This window comes from Cupressus sempervirens, chromosome 10 (genome assembly GCF_028749045.1).
Source record: "Cupressus sempervirens isolate cs-2001-9-10 chromosome 10, ASM2874904v1, whole genome shotgun sequence".
NCBI lineage: Eukaryota > Viridiplantae > Streptophyta > Pinopsida > Cupressales > Cupressaceae > Cupressus > Cupressus sempervirens.
Window position 1 is genome coordinate 257485106 of NC_143127.1, and position 16882 is coordinate 257501987.

At 34.2% G+C, this 16882-nt stretch overlaps 1 protein-coding gene across 3 annotated transcripts in view; it reads left to right on the plus strand.

The window, feature by feature from the left end:
* Nucleotides 1–16882, plus strand: part of LOC149533607 (COP9 signalosome complex subunit 4-like) — an 86556-nt gene that overhangs the window by 8342 nt on the left and 61332 nt on the right. For all 3 annotated transcript variants that reach the window (XR_016356822.1, XR_016356823.1, XM_089803898.1), the window contains exon 7: nucleotides 14027–14135. Coding sequence is in view for 1 of the 3 variants with exons in the window: in XM_089803898.1 (XP_089660024.1) it covers nucleotides 14027–14135 (109 nt within the window). In the remaining 2 variants the exon portion in view is untranslated. The remainder of the gene's footprint in view (nucleotides 1–14026; nucleotides 14136–16882) is intronic.

A 16882-nucleotide genomic window follows, 5' to 3' on the forward strand; every position in this document is an offset into this window, starting at 1 on the left:
GCTATCTTATGGGACTAGGATTTTCTAAGAATTATGCAGATCCAAATCTCTATTTTAAGGTAATTAATGGTGATATGTTAATACTTATTTTTAGTGAATTGAGACTTGTTGTGAGTCACCCGAGTTAGCAAATTGGGTCACCCTTGCCAGGTGAAAACAACTTGACCCTGACCCTCTGAGACATGATGGTTGACTTGGTTGACTTGGCTAGCTGACTCGGCTGACTCGAGTAGCTAAATCGGTTGACTCATCTAACTCGCCTTATTTTTAATTTTAATTTTAATTTTTATAATACATCTAAAATTCACCTTTGTGCTTACATAATCGATGTATGTTTATGTATGTGATCAAATTACCTTCTATTTATGATGTTTTTGTGTCTTTAAGCTTAATTAAATAATTGGTGCATGGAATGTTTTTTAAATTCTAAAAAATCTCTAAATTTCAAAGGTTTTGTTGCTTTTCCGAGTCAGTGCTGAGTTCGAGCTGGTTTACGATTGAGTTACCCTTGCCAAGTTAGAGCCAGTTTTGAGTCTAGGAACTATGCTTAGTTTATATGTTGATGACTTGCTGATCCCAGGAGAAGATCACCTTATCACTCAATGTAAGAAGGGCCTAGCTTCAAAATTTGACATGGACTTGGGCTTTTTATATTACTTCTTTGGATTGGAACTTTGGCAAAAAAAAAGTGGCATCATTCTTAATCAAGTAAAGTATATCATTAACATTTTGAAAAGTTTGGAATGTTGGATTGTAGACCCATGTCTACACCTATTGAAACCAATTTGCACAAATTGAAGGAAGAAATAACAAAATCAGAATTTGCAGATCCCACACTTTATAGACAAATAATTGGATCATTGATGTATTTGGTCAACACAAGCATGGGTAATGCTCAAAGCCAGTTTATGTGTGAACCGAAGGAGATACATGTTGTTGCTGCAAATACTTTCAAGGTATTATTGGATATGGTCTTAAATACAAAAATGTAGGTCTATATCTACATGGATACCCTGATTTCGATTGGGTTGGAAGTGTAATCGATCAGAAAAGCACATCAAGATGTTGCTTCAGTTTAGAATCGTCTATGATCTCATGGATCAATAGAAATAGTCTTTGGTGGCTCAAAGCTTAGTAGAAGCCAAATACATTGCAACCTCTATGGGAGCAAGAGAAGCAGTATGGCTCCGGAAATTGCTTTGGGGATTATTTGGTAAGCCCCTGAATCCTACTATTATCCATTGTGATAATTAGAGTTGTATTAAGGTTTCAATGAATGTAGTGTTCCATGATAGATCAAAACAAATAGAGATTCCTTGCCAGTATGTGAGAGATATGATAGAGAGGAATGTGACTCAGCTGGAGTATATTAATACAAGCAATTTGACAAAAGACATTCTTACCAAGCCTCTTCCCAGAGTGAACGTTGAACACTGAAGGAAGAAACTTGGTATGGTTGAAAATGTAAGTCATTATTGAGATCGACTCTTAAAATTATTTATTTGTACTATTATATATATTTAAAAGATGTTTAATGTGTAAACTGTTTTTGTCATGTGTGTGACTCCATGACTTTATGGGCTTCCTGTTTACATTATTGAAAGGCGATGATCTTATAGATAATGAACACTTGTATTTGACATTGTAAGGTGACGACTTTACAATGATTACCATCATGATGAATATCATGTGACTTGGTATCCATGAACATGTCATGATAGTTAGTATGTATCTCTTGGACATACTGATAGATATCATGAGACTTGATATCACTTGAAGATTGTTATGATCCTTATGAGATATTCATGGTGGATAGTGTATTTGTGGATATACCGTGATTTGTTATGGTAGATATCATGAGGCTTGATGTCAGTGCACATACCATAATTTGAATATTTAATGAAAAATGTCACATGACTTGATATTCTCAAGCATATCATATCTATTGATATCATGAGTGAGGTGATATCTCTTCTCTCATTAGATGAGCCTACTATTGTGATCTATACTTGGTCAAAACTTTATCTTCCCTAGCTAAGGAGTGTTGAACAAATAGTATCTTTGGTCAGATATAAGAATGATGATCGATTTGATGATGTATATATGTTTGTGTATATATATCTCAGTATACACTGTGTATACTGATATACACTGTGTATACTGATACACACACATATTTAATTGTATATAGTCATATCATTATTTGACATAAGTTTTGGAAATTGATTACCACTCATAATTTTTGAAACTTGATATGTCCTAAGTATATTTATGATCTGCGTGTGAAGACTATTGTTTGCAGATTCTATTATTTCATGTTCCATATGTAATCCCGATCGAGCATGTATTATCGGTGATTATATTCAGATTGGATAATTGTTTATGCAGAGATTACAAACTTGACTATTTCGATCATGTTTGTTAAAGACATAATTATTGCTTAGCCGAATTAGTAATTGGATGTAGTAACCATAATGAAAGGGCACATTCAAACGGGCATTCCATGAACGGACATGCCTTCACTTTGTGGAGACACATCTACTCATGGATTGTATCCCTTCTAGTAATATATAATGAAGATCCGATCCGAAACAGAGGACATCAAAATCAATAAATATTTTGCCTTTTGGAGATCAAATACCACTAGATCAGATTCAGACTTGTGAGTTTATATTTGGTATCTTTCAATATTGATTTAGCATCACCTTCATATTTGTCAAGGTCAACATTATCAATATTCTGATTACAACTTGCAGATTAGTAAGAATCATATTTTGAAAATTGAAAAAATATATATATTTAAAGTTTGAAATAAATTTAATCACCTTTAACAGATTGTCTAACCAAATACACATACATCATGGCCATATCAACAAATTTTAGAGCCCTTAATTGTGGCCATAAATCTTCTTCAAGGAAGTCGTCAGATTAAATTGTCTAACACAAAATGTTTGGAGCAATTGAGACAATTGTTTTCCTAGCATATTTTGGGAAGAGCTATTCAAATTAGCTAACAAAGAACTAATCCCCAACTTACTATCCAAAAATAGATGGGCAGACAAAGATCATCAATAAATGGTTGGAGTGATTTTTTAGGAACTATGCTACAAAACAACGAAATAGATGGGCTAAATGGCTACACTTGGGATAGTATTGTTACAACAACACCCATCATATTGTTGAAGATTGTAGCTGTGATAGAGATCTTTATCTCTGATTTTTCTATTGAGATAATACCTATGTATTATGTCAACAGCTGGAGAAGATATTTATGATAATATTACATGAAGAGACGTGTCATGCAAAGAGTCACGTGTTTGGAAATATGAAGAGACTTTTTTTTAGGAAATTGAAGAGACCTTTAGTTGTGATATAAAGAGTCTCTCAATCCTCTATATATATGTGAGTCCTCTGTGGAAAGCATTGTACTATAACATTTATTATATCAATAAAAGATATTATTTTTTGGTGTGGCTGGGTTTTTCCCTTCAAGTTGAACGGTTTTCCTAGGATAAGTTCTTGTGCCGTGCCTTTTGTACCTATTTTGTTCTTTTATTTTCTATTGTTTATCATTATTTCCGGTCTAAGTGTTAGCATGGTATCAAAGCGGGTTTGATAACAACAATTAGGGAACTTTTTTTTCACTAGTTTGTATATCTGATGCAGATTGCATAGGTGTTAAAGTTTTTTTTTGCTGCGTTCAAAATCTATCTACCTTGTTTCTGCTGTGTGAATAATCTCCTCTTGTCTATGACATTTCTCTTTTCCTGTCAAGTTCTTCTTGATGTTGTTTGAGCTCTCATATTAAGATGGCTTCAAATTCTTGTGTTTGTGCGTTCAAGTACTCTCTCAAGATTGCTTTTGGTTGTTTTTAGTAGTTGCTTATGAATCGTTTTTTTTTAGCATTTATTATTGGTTGTTCGTGGTTTGGCTTCAAGCTCCAACGTGGATGATTACTTGGCATCAAGTTCACTTGTCACAATGTTTCTTTGGCATCGTTGTTGTTGACTGTTATCCTTGAGTCTTAAAATTTTTTTTGGCTTCGCACTAAATGAAATCTATGTCGGCAGTTTTAGACTTGTCAAGTTCCTTCCGTGTTGGTTCATATTTCTTCATAGTTTATTTTTATTTTGTAACTCCAGTTTTTGGTGAGTCTGTTCACCTTTTTAACAGAGATCTAATATTATTTTGTCATTTTCTTCTGTGTGTATGGTGATTCATTACTTTATTGGTATTCCTTTTTGAAGACCGTGATTTTTGGAGACACACGGAAAGTGAGGAAATTCTGTAGCGAGAACTTCTGGATGACATTCATTTCTTATTTCTGATTAAAGTAGAGGGAACTATGTTGTGAAACGAATACCTTCTATGTTATCATCTCAAGGATCATTTCTTCTGCAGTCTATAGTCTGTTAGATCCTTTGAATATTTGCTCCATAGTCACATGTTTTATGCATCTGTGTATTGTGTTTATGTGTATCTCTTTGATGTTTATATTATTTTTGATCATTGAATGATCAGTATGTGGTAAAGGCATTGAAGAAAGCAGAGTTTTTGTTCATGTGTCGTTTTCAGATTCTTCCAGCACCATTTAGGATCTTTGTGTTATGTTTGTTTGCTGGTTGGAAGCATCTATTATCTCTATTGGCAGTGTTTGTTTATATATTTGAGGGGACGTCAGATATTAATTATTATTGCTCATTATTGCATATGTGAATTATATTTTGTGTGTATTCAACATTGAGTGATTAAGCAGAAACAAGGTAGGAGAAGGAAGTGAAGGCTGGAGGCATTATGATTAAAAAAGGATGTGTTTATGCAGTCTGTTTTCGACAACACATTGCAGTCTGAGGCAATGTTATGATCATTTTAAAAATACTGGTTATTATTTAGGGAAAGTGAACTACAAAGATATCAGTTTCGTATGATTATACCTTTGAGCATAGATTATAATTTCTGTGTCTCTCAATCCTCTCTATATATATGTGATTCCTTTGTGTGTCAAGTTAGCCTTATCAAGTGGAAAGCATTGTTCTTGACCATTTATTATATCAATAAAAGAGATTTTTTTCTGGTGTGGCTGGGTTTTTCCTTTCAAGTTGAAGAGTTTTCCCTTGGATAAGTTCTTGTGTCTTTTTTACCTTTTTTTTTATTTTCTGCTGTTTATCATTATTTCTGGGCTAAACATTAACACATATCCATAGGGATGACTCCTTTTTAAGCATTATACAGATGTAAGGCAACATCTTTTGGCAACTTGATTTGCTTAGAGAATTGTGTGCTTGGAGCTAAGGACTTCATATAACAAATTGTGGATATCAATAATACACTTAGAGACAACATACACCAAGCACAAAATCAGCAGAAAGTGTATGCAGATAGGAAAAAAACTGAAAGAACGTTTGAGGTAGGGGATTTGGTCTCTTCAAGGCTTCAACAAGATAAACTATCATCCATCAATGTAAGTCGGCTGAAAAATTAAAGCCCAGATTTTTTGGGCCATGCAAAACTTTGAGGAAAATAGGAGCAGCCTCTGACTCGAAGCTACTCATAAACAACAGGATTGACAACATGTTCCATGTGTCTTGCCTCAAGAAGGTACTAGGACAACACATTCCCCAATGCCCAGAGTTGCCACCACTAGATGACAAAGGCAAGCTGATTCTGGAACCACAGACCGTTCTTCATGTGCGAGAAAAGAGATTAAGAATGAAATATCCCTAGCAGACTGATTCACTGATCTGCTGTAATTTTATTTAAATAAATAGAATTCTCTTGCAATTTTTAAGTGTTTTTACAGAGTAGACAGAAGTGCAGAAGTTTGGTGTTTGATTTTTTATATTTTCTCTTCAAAACAGATGTGTAACAATATCTACTAGTAACAGCAATATTTAAACAGTATAGTAATAATCCAAAACCACAACACTTGAAAGCTGGGAATACCCAAACGAACCCAATAATGATTGTTACAAAAATAAAAGCAACCCAGTACCTTAGCTACAGTCGACGCCAGATATGGATAGGCGGCCAGCTACAGCTCAGCAGATCTGTTCTTATTCCAATGCCCAGGTGTGTAGAAAAGGCGGCCCAATGCTGAAGATCAGATCTGAGATGGTGGCTGCTGCTGAAGATCAGATAAGAAGGGTTGCAATTGCTGAAACTGCTTGCTTTCTGCCTGAAAATAGTGCTGAAGACCTGCTGAATCACAGCTGCTTGAGGGTTACGTCCCAAACAGTTTACTCTCTCAACTTAGGGTTGGCGTCCTAGTTGGAGGAATGCTCTACCAGAGCCAAGCGCCCAAAATGATGGATGAATAATGTAAAAGATAATCTTTCCTTCATTTACTTCTCCTTATAACTCTCTACTAGGCATTCAAACCCTAAAAATGACCTAATATGACTTAAGTGGAAACTTTGGGTTATAATGTTTATTTCCATTATTGGCATCCAACATAGAGGAAAAAACATTATTTCAATCATGGTAAAAGTATCAAGCGTCACTGAAGCTCTTGTAGCTGAAAATCAAATAGTAGAGGTTTGGCACTTTCCAACGGACTATCACACCCCAACACAACTGACCAACTAGAGCCAAAAATCTCCTTATTTCAACCTAGTGGCTAATAAATTAGCCTTATTTAAATATTTAATTACTAACTTAGGGAAATATTTAAATATATTTAAATATTTCCCCAAGAGCCAACTAATAGCCAGATCACCATCAGAAGGTGAAACTGAACTTGCCACCACCTGTGACTAATGCCAGATATCATGAAATAATTGATAGTCTCATCTCTCAAATCTAGGGATAACCCTAAAAAGTAGGAAGACCTCCGAATCTCCCGAAATTGAAACCAGGGGACGGTCTCCTATAACCTCAATGTTGGATGATACCTCCACCTCCTAGAAAGTAGGGGTCTCCTCCTATAATTAAGGAACTCCTCTGAATTGTGCCCTCACTGTCAGAAACTTCAAATCCGAACACTATAACCCTGATTGAGCCTCTAAACACTCTTGCCAGCCTACGAGACTCTCTCATAGGCTAACTCACATATCACTACCAGAAGGAGTTAAAGAGGGGACATGACAAAGAAACACAACTATCAAGGAATACCTATTTAAATGGAAGGGTCTACCTATGGAAGATGGAAATGGGGAAGGAGGTGAGATATTTGAACATCCAAATCTCAAATTGCTTGAGACAAGCAATCTTGCTAAGGCAGATTGTCATGCCCAAAGAGAAATTGTATTATGATGGTAAGACTTCACAATGTCTTCTCTTGATGTCGATAGTGAATTAACAGCACTTCATCATGACCATAACAAATCGTAGGGAAATGGAATTGCTGCATGTATATAACAAATAACAACTGCCTTATTAATTGATTCTCCCCCCTTCCTCTAGTATTGATCCCCTCCAAAATGAATAAGGGATAAATTAGACTTAACAATAATAAGTTATGAAAAGTGATTAAGCTATGAAAAGTGATTAAGCTATGAAGAGTTGTGGTTGGCAACAAGGGTGGCAACTTGGTAGTTAATGGACATACCCTACTCCAAGGGTCATCACCTCAAAAGAAAGTCATATCAAGTCCAATGGATGGATACAAGAAGATGTTGTCAAACATTCAAGGGAGGGATGGAATCAACTTCAGAAGTAGTCATATATGTAGCAAGGCCATGTATGTAATAACTTCTTGTATTGTTGTGGTATGAACAAATATTTATATTACCTTTTAATGATCGGTAATATGCTTTTGCCTTATAATTTTTTTTTAAATTGTAATAAGTTTACATTTTATCCCCGTTCAAAGTGTAGGCACTGGGGGAAAAAAGAATGGGGAAGAAAGGCCTCAGTATAACCCAGGACACAGTGTCTTGAAAATCAATGATGCATTACAAGAGCCCCAAACCTTAGTTGGGGACATTGAAGAAGGCATTCCTTCTAAGCACAAATTCAGATAGTCCCTTTATAAGGGATGTTACAATGTTCTGATACATATATTTACAAGAGTCCCTAACCGTTGGGGACTTTAGAAGGCATTCCTTCTATTGCATTTATACAAGATACCAAGTACAATCAATGACTAATTGAAGAATGTTTCAAGAATGAGATCTGTTCTTTTCCAAGCCATGTTTCAGAGCAGGGTGGTGGTGGTCTCCTTGTGAAACTCTCATACATCTTTTTCATCTGAATCCTGCAACAGTGCTCAGATCATCTTGACTAAGATCCTTTTTAGTGTATTTCTAAGATAAAGATATTCATATTATTGACCATTTTTTTGAATTAGCAGAATTTTCTCACCCAATATCCCTAACTTCCCTGGACACCAAGAAGAAAGCCTCTTTTCTTAATGCTAGCTGTTAGGCCAAGGAACAACTTTATGAAACAGAGATAGAACAAGCAATTCAAAGTGAATGTTACTAAGATATCCATTGTTCTACTGAATAATCAAGTTAGTTTATCAAAATTGATGAAAGTCTAAGCAATTCCCAATGTCTATCATTAGTTCAGATAATATAGAGTTGTCTCATATGCTGCATATTATCCTTAACAAAGTGGGACATTACAGGCTTATCTACTAACCAGGTATACCAGAACCATTTTATGGACACCTAGTATTTACTAGGAAACAAACAATGTAGTCTAATGAGCTGAAACCTAGCGTCAAGTAGTGAAGTGGGAACATATCTCATCAGATATATGTATATTCCTTTCTGAATATAAAACCATCAACTTATTTCCACAGAGCTTAGTAATTTATATCTATCAAATAAGAATGTATCTGGACCATAAACAATGCATAATAAACATATGAACAAAGGTATGTGATATATATGGATATATACATACATACCTGTGTATATACATATATATCTATGCCTCTGTGATAATGAAGAACCAGGGATTTCCATAACTATTTGGATTCTAAAATGATCATTTTGCCAGCTGCTAGTTAGCCAACATCATCATGTAACTACATTGAATAACAAAATATCCATTTCAGGAATAATAATCGTATTCCCATTAAGCTGTTAGCAGATTACCATGGATCTCAAAACTGACCCTATCCATAGCTACCAAAAACATATCCAATTAATATTACAGAAAATGTGCAATTTTCCAAAATGTAAGATCACAAACTATAGATCTCAACCTGTCATATTTAGAATGAGAGAGCAGAAACTAGTACCTAAATGCTTAAGGGTAAGTATAAATCACCAGGGGCAAGCAATTAATTCTTCCCACATAAGCACCACAAACAATTACACTAGCTCAATAGTATCCATAATGAAACAGGTATTGGTGTGGGATCCAGTGTAGTGCTTCAGAAGGGGCCATTGTAATATATGCCATTGTGAATATACATGCCAATAAGATATATCTACCAACATGCTGATAAACAAACATATACCAGAAAATCTATACCAGGCCAATAAACTAGATGTCCCATGTGAAAAAGCTAAAAACATAGGAATGAGTAGAAAGTGCTGAATGAGGAAACTTATGAGAGTAGCCCATCTCCGTACAGAGAAAAGGAGGACAAACTAAAACCAAAAAATTTAAATATGAATCCAAGTATATTAAAAAGAGAAAAGCAGAAGAACAGAGTGCCCAATCAGGAAAAAAGATGCACAAGTGGATAAATAAAGGAAGAAAAAAGCTAAACAAAGGTAAAAAGAACACAAGAAAAATGGAAAACATCGTATCAATATTTACTTAAATATAACATTCTATGCAGAGGGTAAAAGGTGGAAGAGCAAATAAGTGACAATTAGGAGGAATAAAGAAAAATCCTTAAAAGTAAGAGACCATCACCTGGATAAAAAAGCCGTAATCAAAATACAATAATATATAAGTATATATGTCCAGTATCCATTGAAAAGTATGCAGATAACATGGACAGTTTAAGCCAAATGTATCAAGGCCTCCATACTGGAGGATATTCTACTGAAATATAGTGTATGAGTCTAAAAGTTTAGCCAAGAAACAGTAACTAATAGTCTTCACTAAAATCTACCCTATCAGCTTCCAGAAATCACTTTAGCCCTTTCCAATTTGGGCTCTTCCTGACTTGCATAATGCTTAACAGAAAGTGCCAATTCCTCATAACCGAGGGAAGCCATTCTGCAAAGCTTCGAATATTAGGGATGGCCAAGATGATGAACACCTCTACCACCTGGTTCCTCATCCCATGCTCGCTTCTTTTTGGAATGCAGAGGTTGTCATCTATATTCTCCTGAACCAAATCTAGCTCTGCTAGAGGCTGGCTTATAAATAGACTCTGGCATAATTCCATAATAGCTGCCCCATCCCTGTCTATATGCAATATGGTAGCAACAATGACAACAATAATATCCGTATTAGTCTTAGGTCTATCGACAAGCATTGAAAATTCCTTACCCACAGTTTTCATGACTGGTCATTAATCAAACTGTGTTTGGCATTCATGATTAGCTTCAACCTAAGCTCTGAGATTTCACCCCCGAAGGACATTTCTTTGGTGCCTGGTTTCCTGCAGATGGGTGTATCCATAGTGGGAAAGTAAGGGAAACAATGACGAAAAGAGAAGAGTGATAGAGGATATAAAGGGCAAAAGCACCCAAAATCCGTTTCGAGTTTCTTGTTATAATGCATGCATCATTTCCTGCCCGAAAAGGCTAATGGTACATTCCTCAAGGGTTATCATGTCATAATTACGAAAGCATACAACCTGTTCTAATAAGTCATGATTAAATGTGGTTGCCACGAGTGATATTTTCTTAAGATTCTAGCTAATTTGCTGCCAACTTAGAGAGGACACACAAACTAATGGGAAGGACACCCTCGGGAAGAATGAAAATCCAAGAGGATCAAATAATGATACGATTTATACTTGATACCAATTATGGCTACAAATCAAAAGAATTACTACCCTCTCAACCTCTATCCATAATCATTAAAAAGCATAAGGGACATCATTTTATGACCACAATCAAAAGGAAAGAAAAAAGAGTAAACAATAACAGACTATGGGGAAATATGCATGAGACGTAATAATTACTTAAACATGAATGTATATATTTGTACCAGATTATATTCAGGCATTAGTGCTTTGTTGTAGGGAAACTTGGGTAGTTAAACGGTTAGCTTAACCGAGGGAGTACACGGGTGCAATGGTTCACATCGCATCCCCTAGGGCATTATATGTAAGAACTCTCTTCATAGAACAGGATAGGAAAAATGTAAAGTCACTATTGTATATGGTGATCATTGAATGAATAGAATGCTATTGAGTTCTCTCTGTATTCTGTGTTGAATACATTGCTTTTCTGTCTGTATGCAATAAGTTCATGTTACCCCCACAAGGGTAAACATGCTCTAGTCTAACATAAATATCTATGCATTTATTAATGTGATTTTTTGTTCACAATAATCGATCATGTTGAGGAAAGGGAGTTCAAGGAGGGGGAATGACAAAATATCCCTCAACAGTATATAGACACGAATGCATATATTTATACCAGATTAAATGCAGACATGATGCTTGAATCTAACATATCTATCCATGCATTTATTAATGTGAATTTTTGTTCACAATAATCAATCATGTTGAGGAAAGGAAGGGAGTTCAAGGAGGGGGAACGACAAAAGATCCCTCACTAGGTACAACACCTCATGGTTAAGGACTACATTAGGCCAAAGGGGACAGAGTTTCGGCTCTTAGGCCTATGGTTGAGGTTCATTTTTAGGGCACCCTATCGCAGTCTCCCCTAGGAACCCCATATTAATCAATTGTTGAAATAAAGGAGAGGGGATCCATAATCATAAGACTGGGGGAGGATGGCGTAATAGATGGGAATAGTGTACAGACCTCACTAGGTACAGCACCTCATGAGAATGGTTGAAGACCACATTAGACCAAGGAGGCAGAGTTTCCTCCCTTGGGCCTTGGATATTTGGGGCATCTTATCATATCTCACATCCCCTCATTATGGCTGAAATCCACTTAATCATTTAGAATTGTTATGTTAATACACACACACACACACACATATTTCTTAACCCTAGAAATATATTCATGGGTAGATGGAAACTTTGTAGTGGGCAGGCAGTTGGTTTTTGCAGATCTATGGTGTTTCAAGGACTTCTCAGCGGTCTCAGACTGCAAACTCTTTATTATCTTTTTTTGTATAATCCCTATTTTAAAATATCAAATAAAATCATTTTTTTCAGTAAAACAAATTAATAAAAATATTTTTTTAATTGTGATTGTATTTTCCATTACTTATTGTCTATGGCTCAAATTTTGTTGTGCATAAAATAATTTGGAAAATATTTATATCATCTTTAATATTTCTGTTTTTAGGTTGAGAAAAATCTATCTTCGTGATTTTTTTTTTTAATGTTTTAATATGGATGAACCCAACCCTATTTAACAAAAAATTCAATCAGTGACTGAGCTTGACCAGAAATGTTATTTTAGAATATTTGTGATATTTCTTTGGTCTGTTTTTCATTTAAATCGAGCATTTTTCTTGAGTTTAATCTCCTTACATTTCTTAACAATTATTGATGTAAATAATTAGTGTTGTTTTGTTAATACTTGTTAGTAAGTGGATGGGGTAGGTAGTTGGGATGTTGCAACGCTTGGTGTTGCAACCCTTTGACCCTTATATATGTTGTCTATTTAGATCTGAGAGACATCATATCATATGAGAGTGTTTGTTGGCATTGTCGTGTATTCATGGTGTAGACATTGTAAGCATTTGATGAATTAAGAAAGAAGCTTGTGAGTTCTCTGAAACACTGTGTTCTGTTTTCTTCTTTTACATTAGTAGTTATTCTTACTTGCATTAATTGAGTCCCTACAGTTCAAACAATTAGTAAATACACAGTGCGTTAGAAGTCAGCACCAGCAGAGGCCTTTGTTAGCAGGGCAGATGCCAAAGAGCTACCCGGTTATAAACCAGAACAGATATAAATCTTAAATATTATGAAAGAAAATAAATAAATAAGTAATTGATCCTAACAGGTCTTAAGAATTTAAGAGATAAAAAGATATATTCATTACTTCATATTAAACAAAAGCATTTAACATATTGAAAGTTAATTTTGTACAACTAAATTTTTTAAGAATATTAAAAACGGCTTCTAATGGAAGACAGCTATAAAATCTTAAATATGCTTAAGTTAAAAGCCTACTTATCCTCCTCCGAATTCTTTAAAATAGCAAAATGTGGTACATTTTTCAAAATACTCACAGTTGCATGACTTCAATTCACAAATGGATTTCTCAAAATGCAATGTCAAATTACTTACTGTGAAGTTGGCCCTGAAAATATTAATGGATAACTGCATACTGTCACTAATTACAAATCCGTCACTGATTAGCAGCAAATCTGTCAATTGTTTTTTAAATTCATTACTTATAGTTATTAAAAGTAAGTCCATCAATTATTGGTGACAATGTTATTTTAGATGGAACAATGGACTATGTAAAACAGAAAAATTTTAATGCATCATAAAAACAGAGCCCTGATGGATGGAACAATGCTTTTGAATATTTTATCTTTAGGAAAAGCCAAACTTGTCTCCCACAAAAAAAAAATACAATTTATTTAGTGAGGTTTAATTTTATGCAAACAGAAAATTTTGTCTGCTTCTGAATTGTACAGATATATTAAATGAATTTAAATAAAATTTTGGGTTCCTGACCAAATCCTCTGGATTTCAAAAGAATCTTTTAAAATAGAAAGCTTTGTAACTCAGATAAGGACTTTAAGATTTTGTCATCTCCCTGTTCAGATCGTCAAAGCTGCACTACATTGGACAATTAAATAAAAATCAGTATACTCTTAAATTAAATTTGATGTTTATTTGATTGTACAAATATGGTAAAAGGTCACATATGAAAGAAACATTCACTATCTCTCTCTTAATAAAAAATGAAGGATATTGTGCATATTTGAGGAATCCTTTTGGTTATAGCTGCAATTTTTATATGTGGTTGATCCATGTTTTGATTTGCTTCTATTGGATGCCCCAGGTGCATAGATGAGGAGGCACTGCAACAAGCACTTAGTGCTGCTGTGACATGTACGATTCTTGCTGCTGCTGGTCCTCAACGTTCAAGGGTTCTGGCTACATTGTATAAGGTGGTAACATATGTTGTTTAGTAATTCAATATGTTCTTTATGTTTTTAAAGCTAAAATTTATGAAATCATTAGATCCTTGGTGAAATTTGAATAATATGCATCTCCAGACCACATTTTTACATAAACATTGTTCTATATATTTAACAGTTTATATGTTAAAAAGTATACTATGCCTTGAATTCTACAGATGATTCGTGAAAACTTTCTATGCTTCTGCTAGCATCTTCTATGATATATATCTGACTGTCAGCTTCAAAGAACCTAATGTCCTTGGTAAATGAAAGTCTTTGTCATTTTTGTGTAATGTGCCACAAGTAGTCTTTGGGTGCAATTTATATAGTTATTTGAAATTTGTAACTGATTATCACAGTCTAAATGTCGAAAACATACTGATATGACAACTTAATCAACTACTGAAAGTGAGCAGCTCAAGAATATGTAGGTTTAATGGTGCAAGGTTACTTCATGGTACCAGAGCCATTAAAAGTTTTTTTTGCCAAATTTTTTTCCAATAAAAAATTCTTGGTTAATCCTGAATAGTTTTTCAGAACTTTTTTATTGTTTTCTTTTAAGACAAAATTAGGTGGTTTGAGTAGAGATTGAAGGTTTTTTTGCAGAGATCGAATGGCTTTCTCTTATCACATTTTTCTGTATCTTCTGGTATTGGTTGTTTCATGCAAGTCACACTTTTGTGCATAGGAAAATTGGGTCTCTTGATTACTGAGAATCGCATGAGAAGTGCATAATGGATAAAGTCAGGGAAGTTTCATGTGAGAAGTGCATAATGGATAAAGTCAAGGAATATACTTTCCATCCTGCAATTGTACATTTTACATGGGATAATTATGCATCATGAGCAAAGGGCATCATCACATATTTTAGTTGGTTAAAAACCTTGCCTGATCATTATGTTTATTCCTGAGCCAAAGTGCAAGTTGAAAATGTGTTTACAAATTAGCTATCATGTAGACACATAGGAATTTGCATTTCATTTTAGCACCTGGTATAGGAGAAATCCACTTGTGTGGAATTAGTTGCTATCTCATACCTCTTTATGTGTGTGAGATTCTCCCTTTAGTGCACTTATCACATTATCATCCTCTCATTGTTGCACACGTTGCACATACTTTGTTGTACAATGAAGGATGATCCACTATCGGTGGACATGTGATTTCACCTTGTGTGGTTAATTGGTTATATCTTGCATCACTCCTAGTGATCATGCATTGCCTATATATTCAAACACATCTACTTTGTATTTATCCATTATTATTTGATTATTGATTATTATTGAATCTAGTCAGTTGAGGATCATAGAGTTTTGTCTCTCTCTTATTGTGCTATCTATTGAGCTTCTAGATCTTGGTAGTTTGTGCTATCTATTGAGCTTCTAGATCTTGGTATTTTCATTCTTTGCTTTAGGCAAATTCTTACATTATCCAACCTTGTATGTCAAAAGTAGTCGTAATGACATCATTTTTCTTGACATCTTTGTTGACAATATTGTTAAAATATCCGACTTTTACTGTGAGAGAATAATTTTATTTCTGTTGTAAATATTCTTTTTCAAATTCCTTTTAATGATCTTCTTGCAACACTATCAGCAATATCCCAGAGTGAATATATGTGTTGTAATAATAAGATTGTATGCAGACGATAATATTAATGGCAGACATCTTCACATATACTGAGAAACTATTAATATGGCAGAGATTGATTTGATTTGGAATGAAGATAAATCCTCCAATATCCAGCGAAGACTTGTTTGAAATCTGTGTTGGTTGTGTGAGATATTGCAGGTTTTTGTTTGTATAAATATTTCATCGGGGAGCCATGTCCCTGATGGGGAGTGACTCCACTGTAGAGTCACGGTCGTGCCCCATCGGGCACATGACTCCCAGTAGGTATTACTTAGCAAAGCAAATGAAACATAAACATCGACCAACATGTGTTATGAGTTGGTCAAACCACTATTTGAACAATCAGATTTAAATGATTTGTGATTATTATTACATAGTAATTTGGAGATATATTAAATCAGTAATATATATATTTATATATATTATGTTCAACTATATTATGCAATAATAATAACAATATATTGAAACATCTTTATAATATATTACACAAATATATATTAATTTTCAATAATATTTTGTCTTGATTGAACTAACACTCCCTCTTAGCTTGTAAGGATAAACACATATGTAAATAGAACACCATTTGTAATATTTAGAAATCGCATCAAGAAAGATTTCCATTATATAAAATCTCATGGGTATTGGCCTATCAAAATATCAACACATGATATTCACCAATTACTCTTTTGATATCATCTTAGGTAACATGAGTATGCGCCTATTAGAACATCAACCAAATGATACTCACCAAGTACTCTGATTAATGGCCTATTAGAACATCAACTAAATGATATTCACCAAGTACTCAATGCGGTAATGGCGTATTAGAATATCAAGGCAAGATATTCACCAAATACATATCATATATCTAAACAAGCAACTTATAGATAGTCAATGTAATGGCATCTAACACTTAGTTGTTGATTTACAAGATAAAGCCTTTCATGATCTATTTCAACATTTATATAAAATGTATATATGATTTAAGTTATCGTAAGATTGTCACCTTCCAATACCTTCTGCAAGTACAAGTGAAGATCATTTGAAAGTTGTAACTTTCTCATGATGTAAACAGGTTTCATAAATTCGTAACATTTGTAATATAT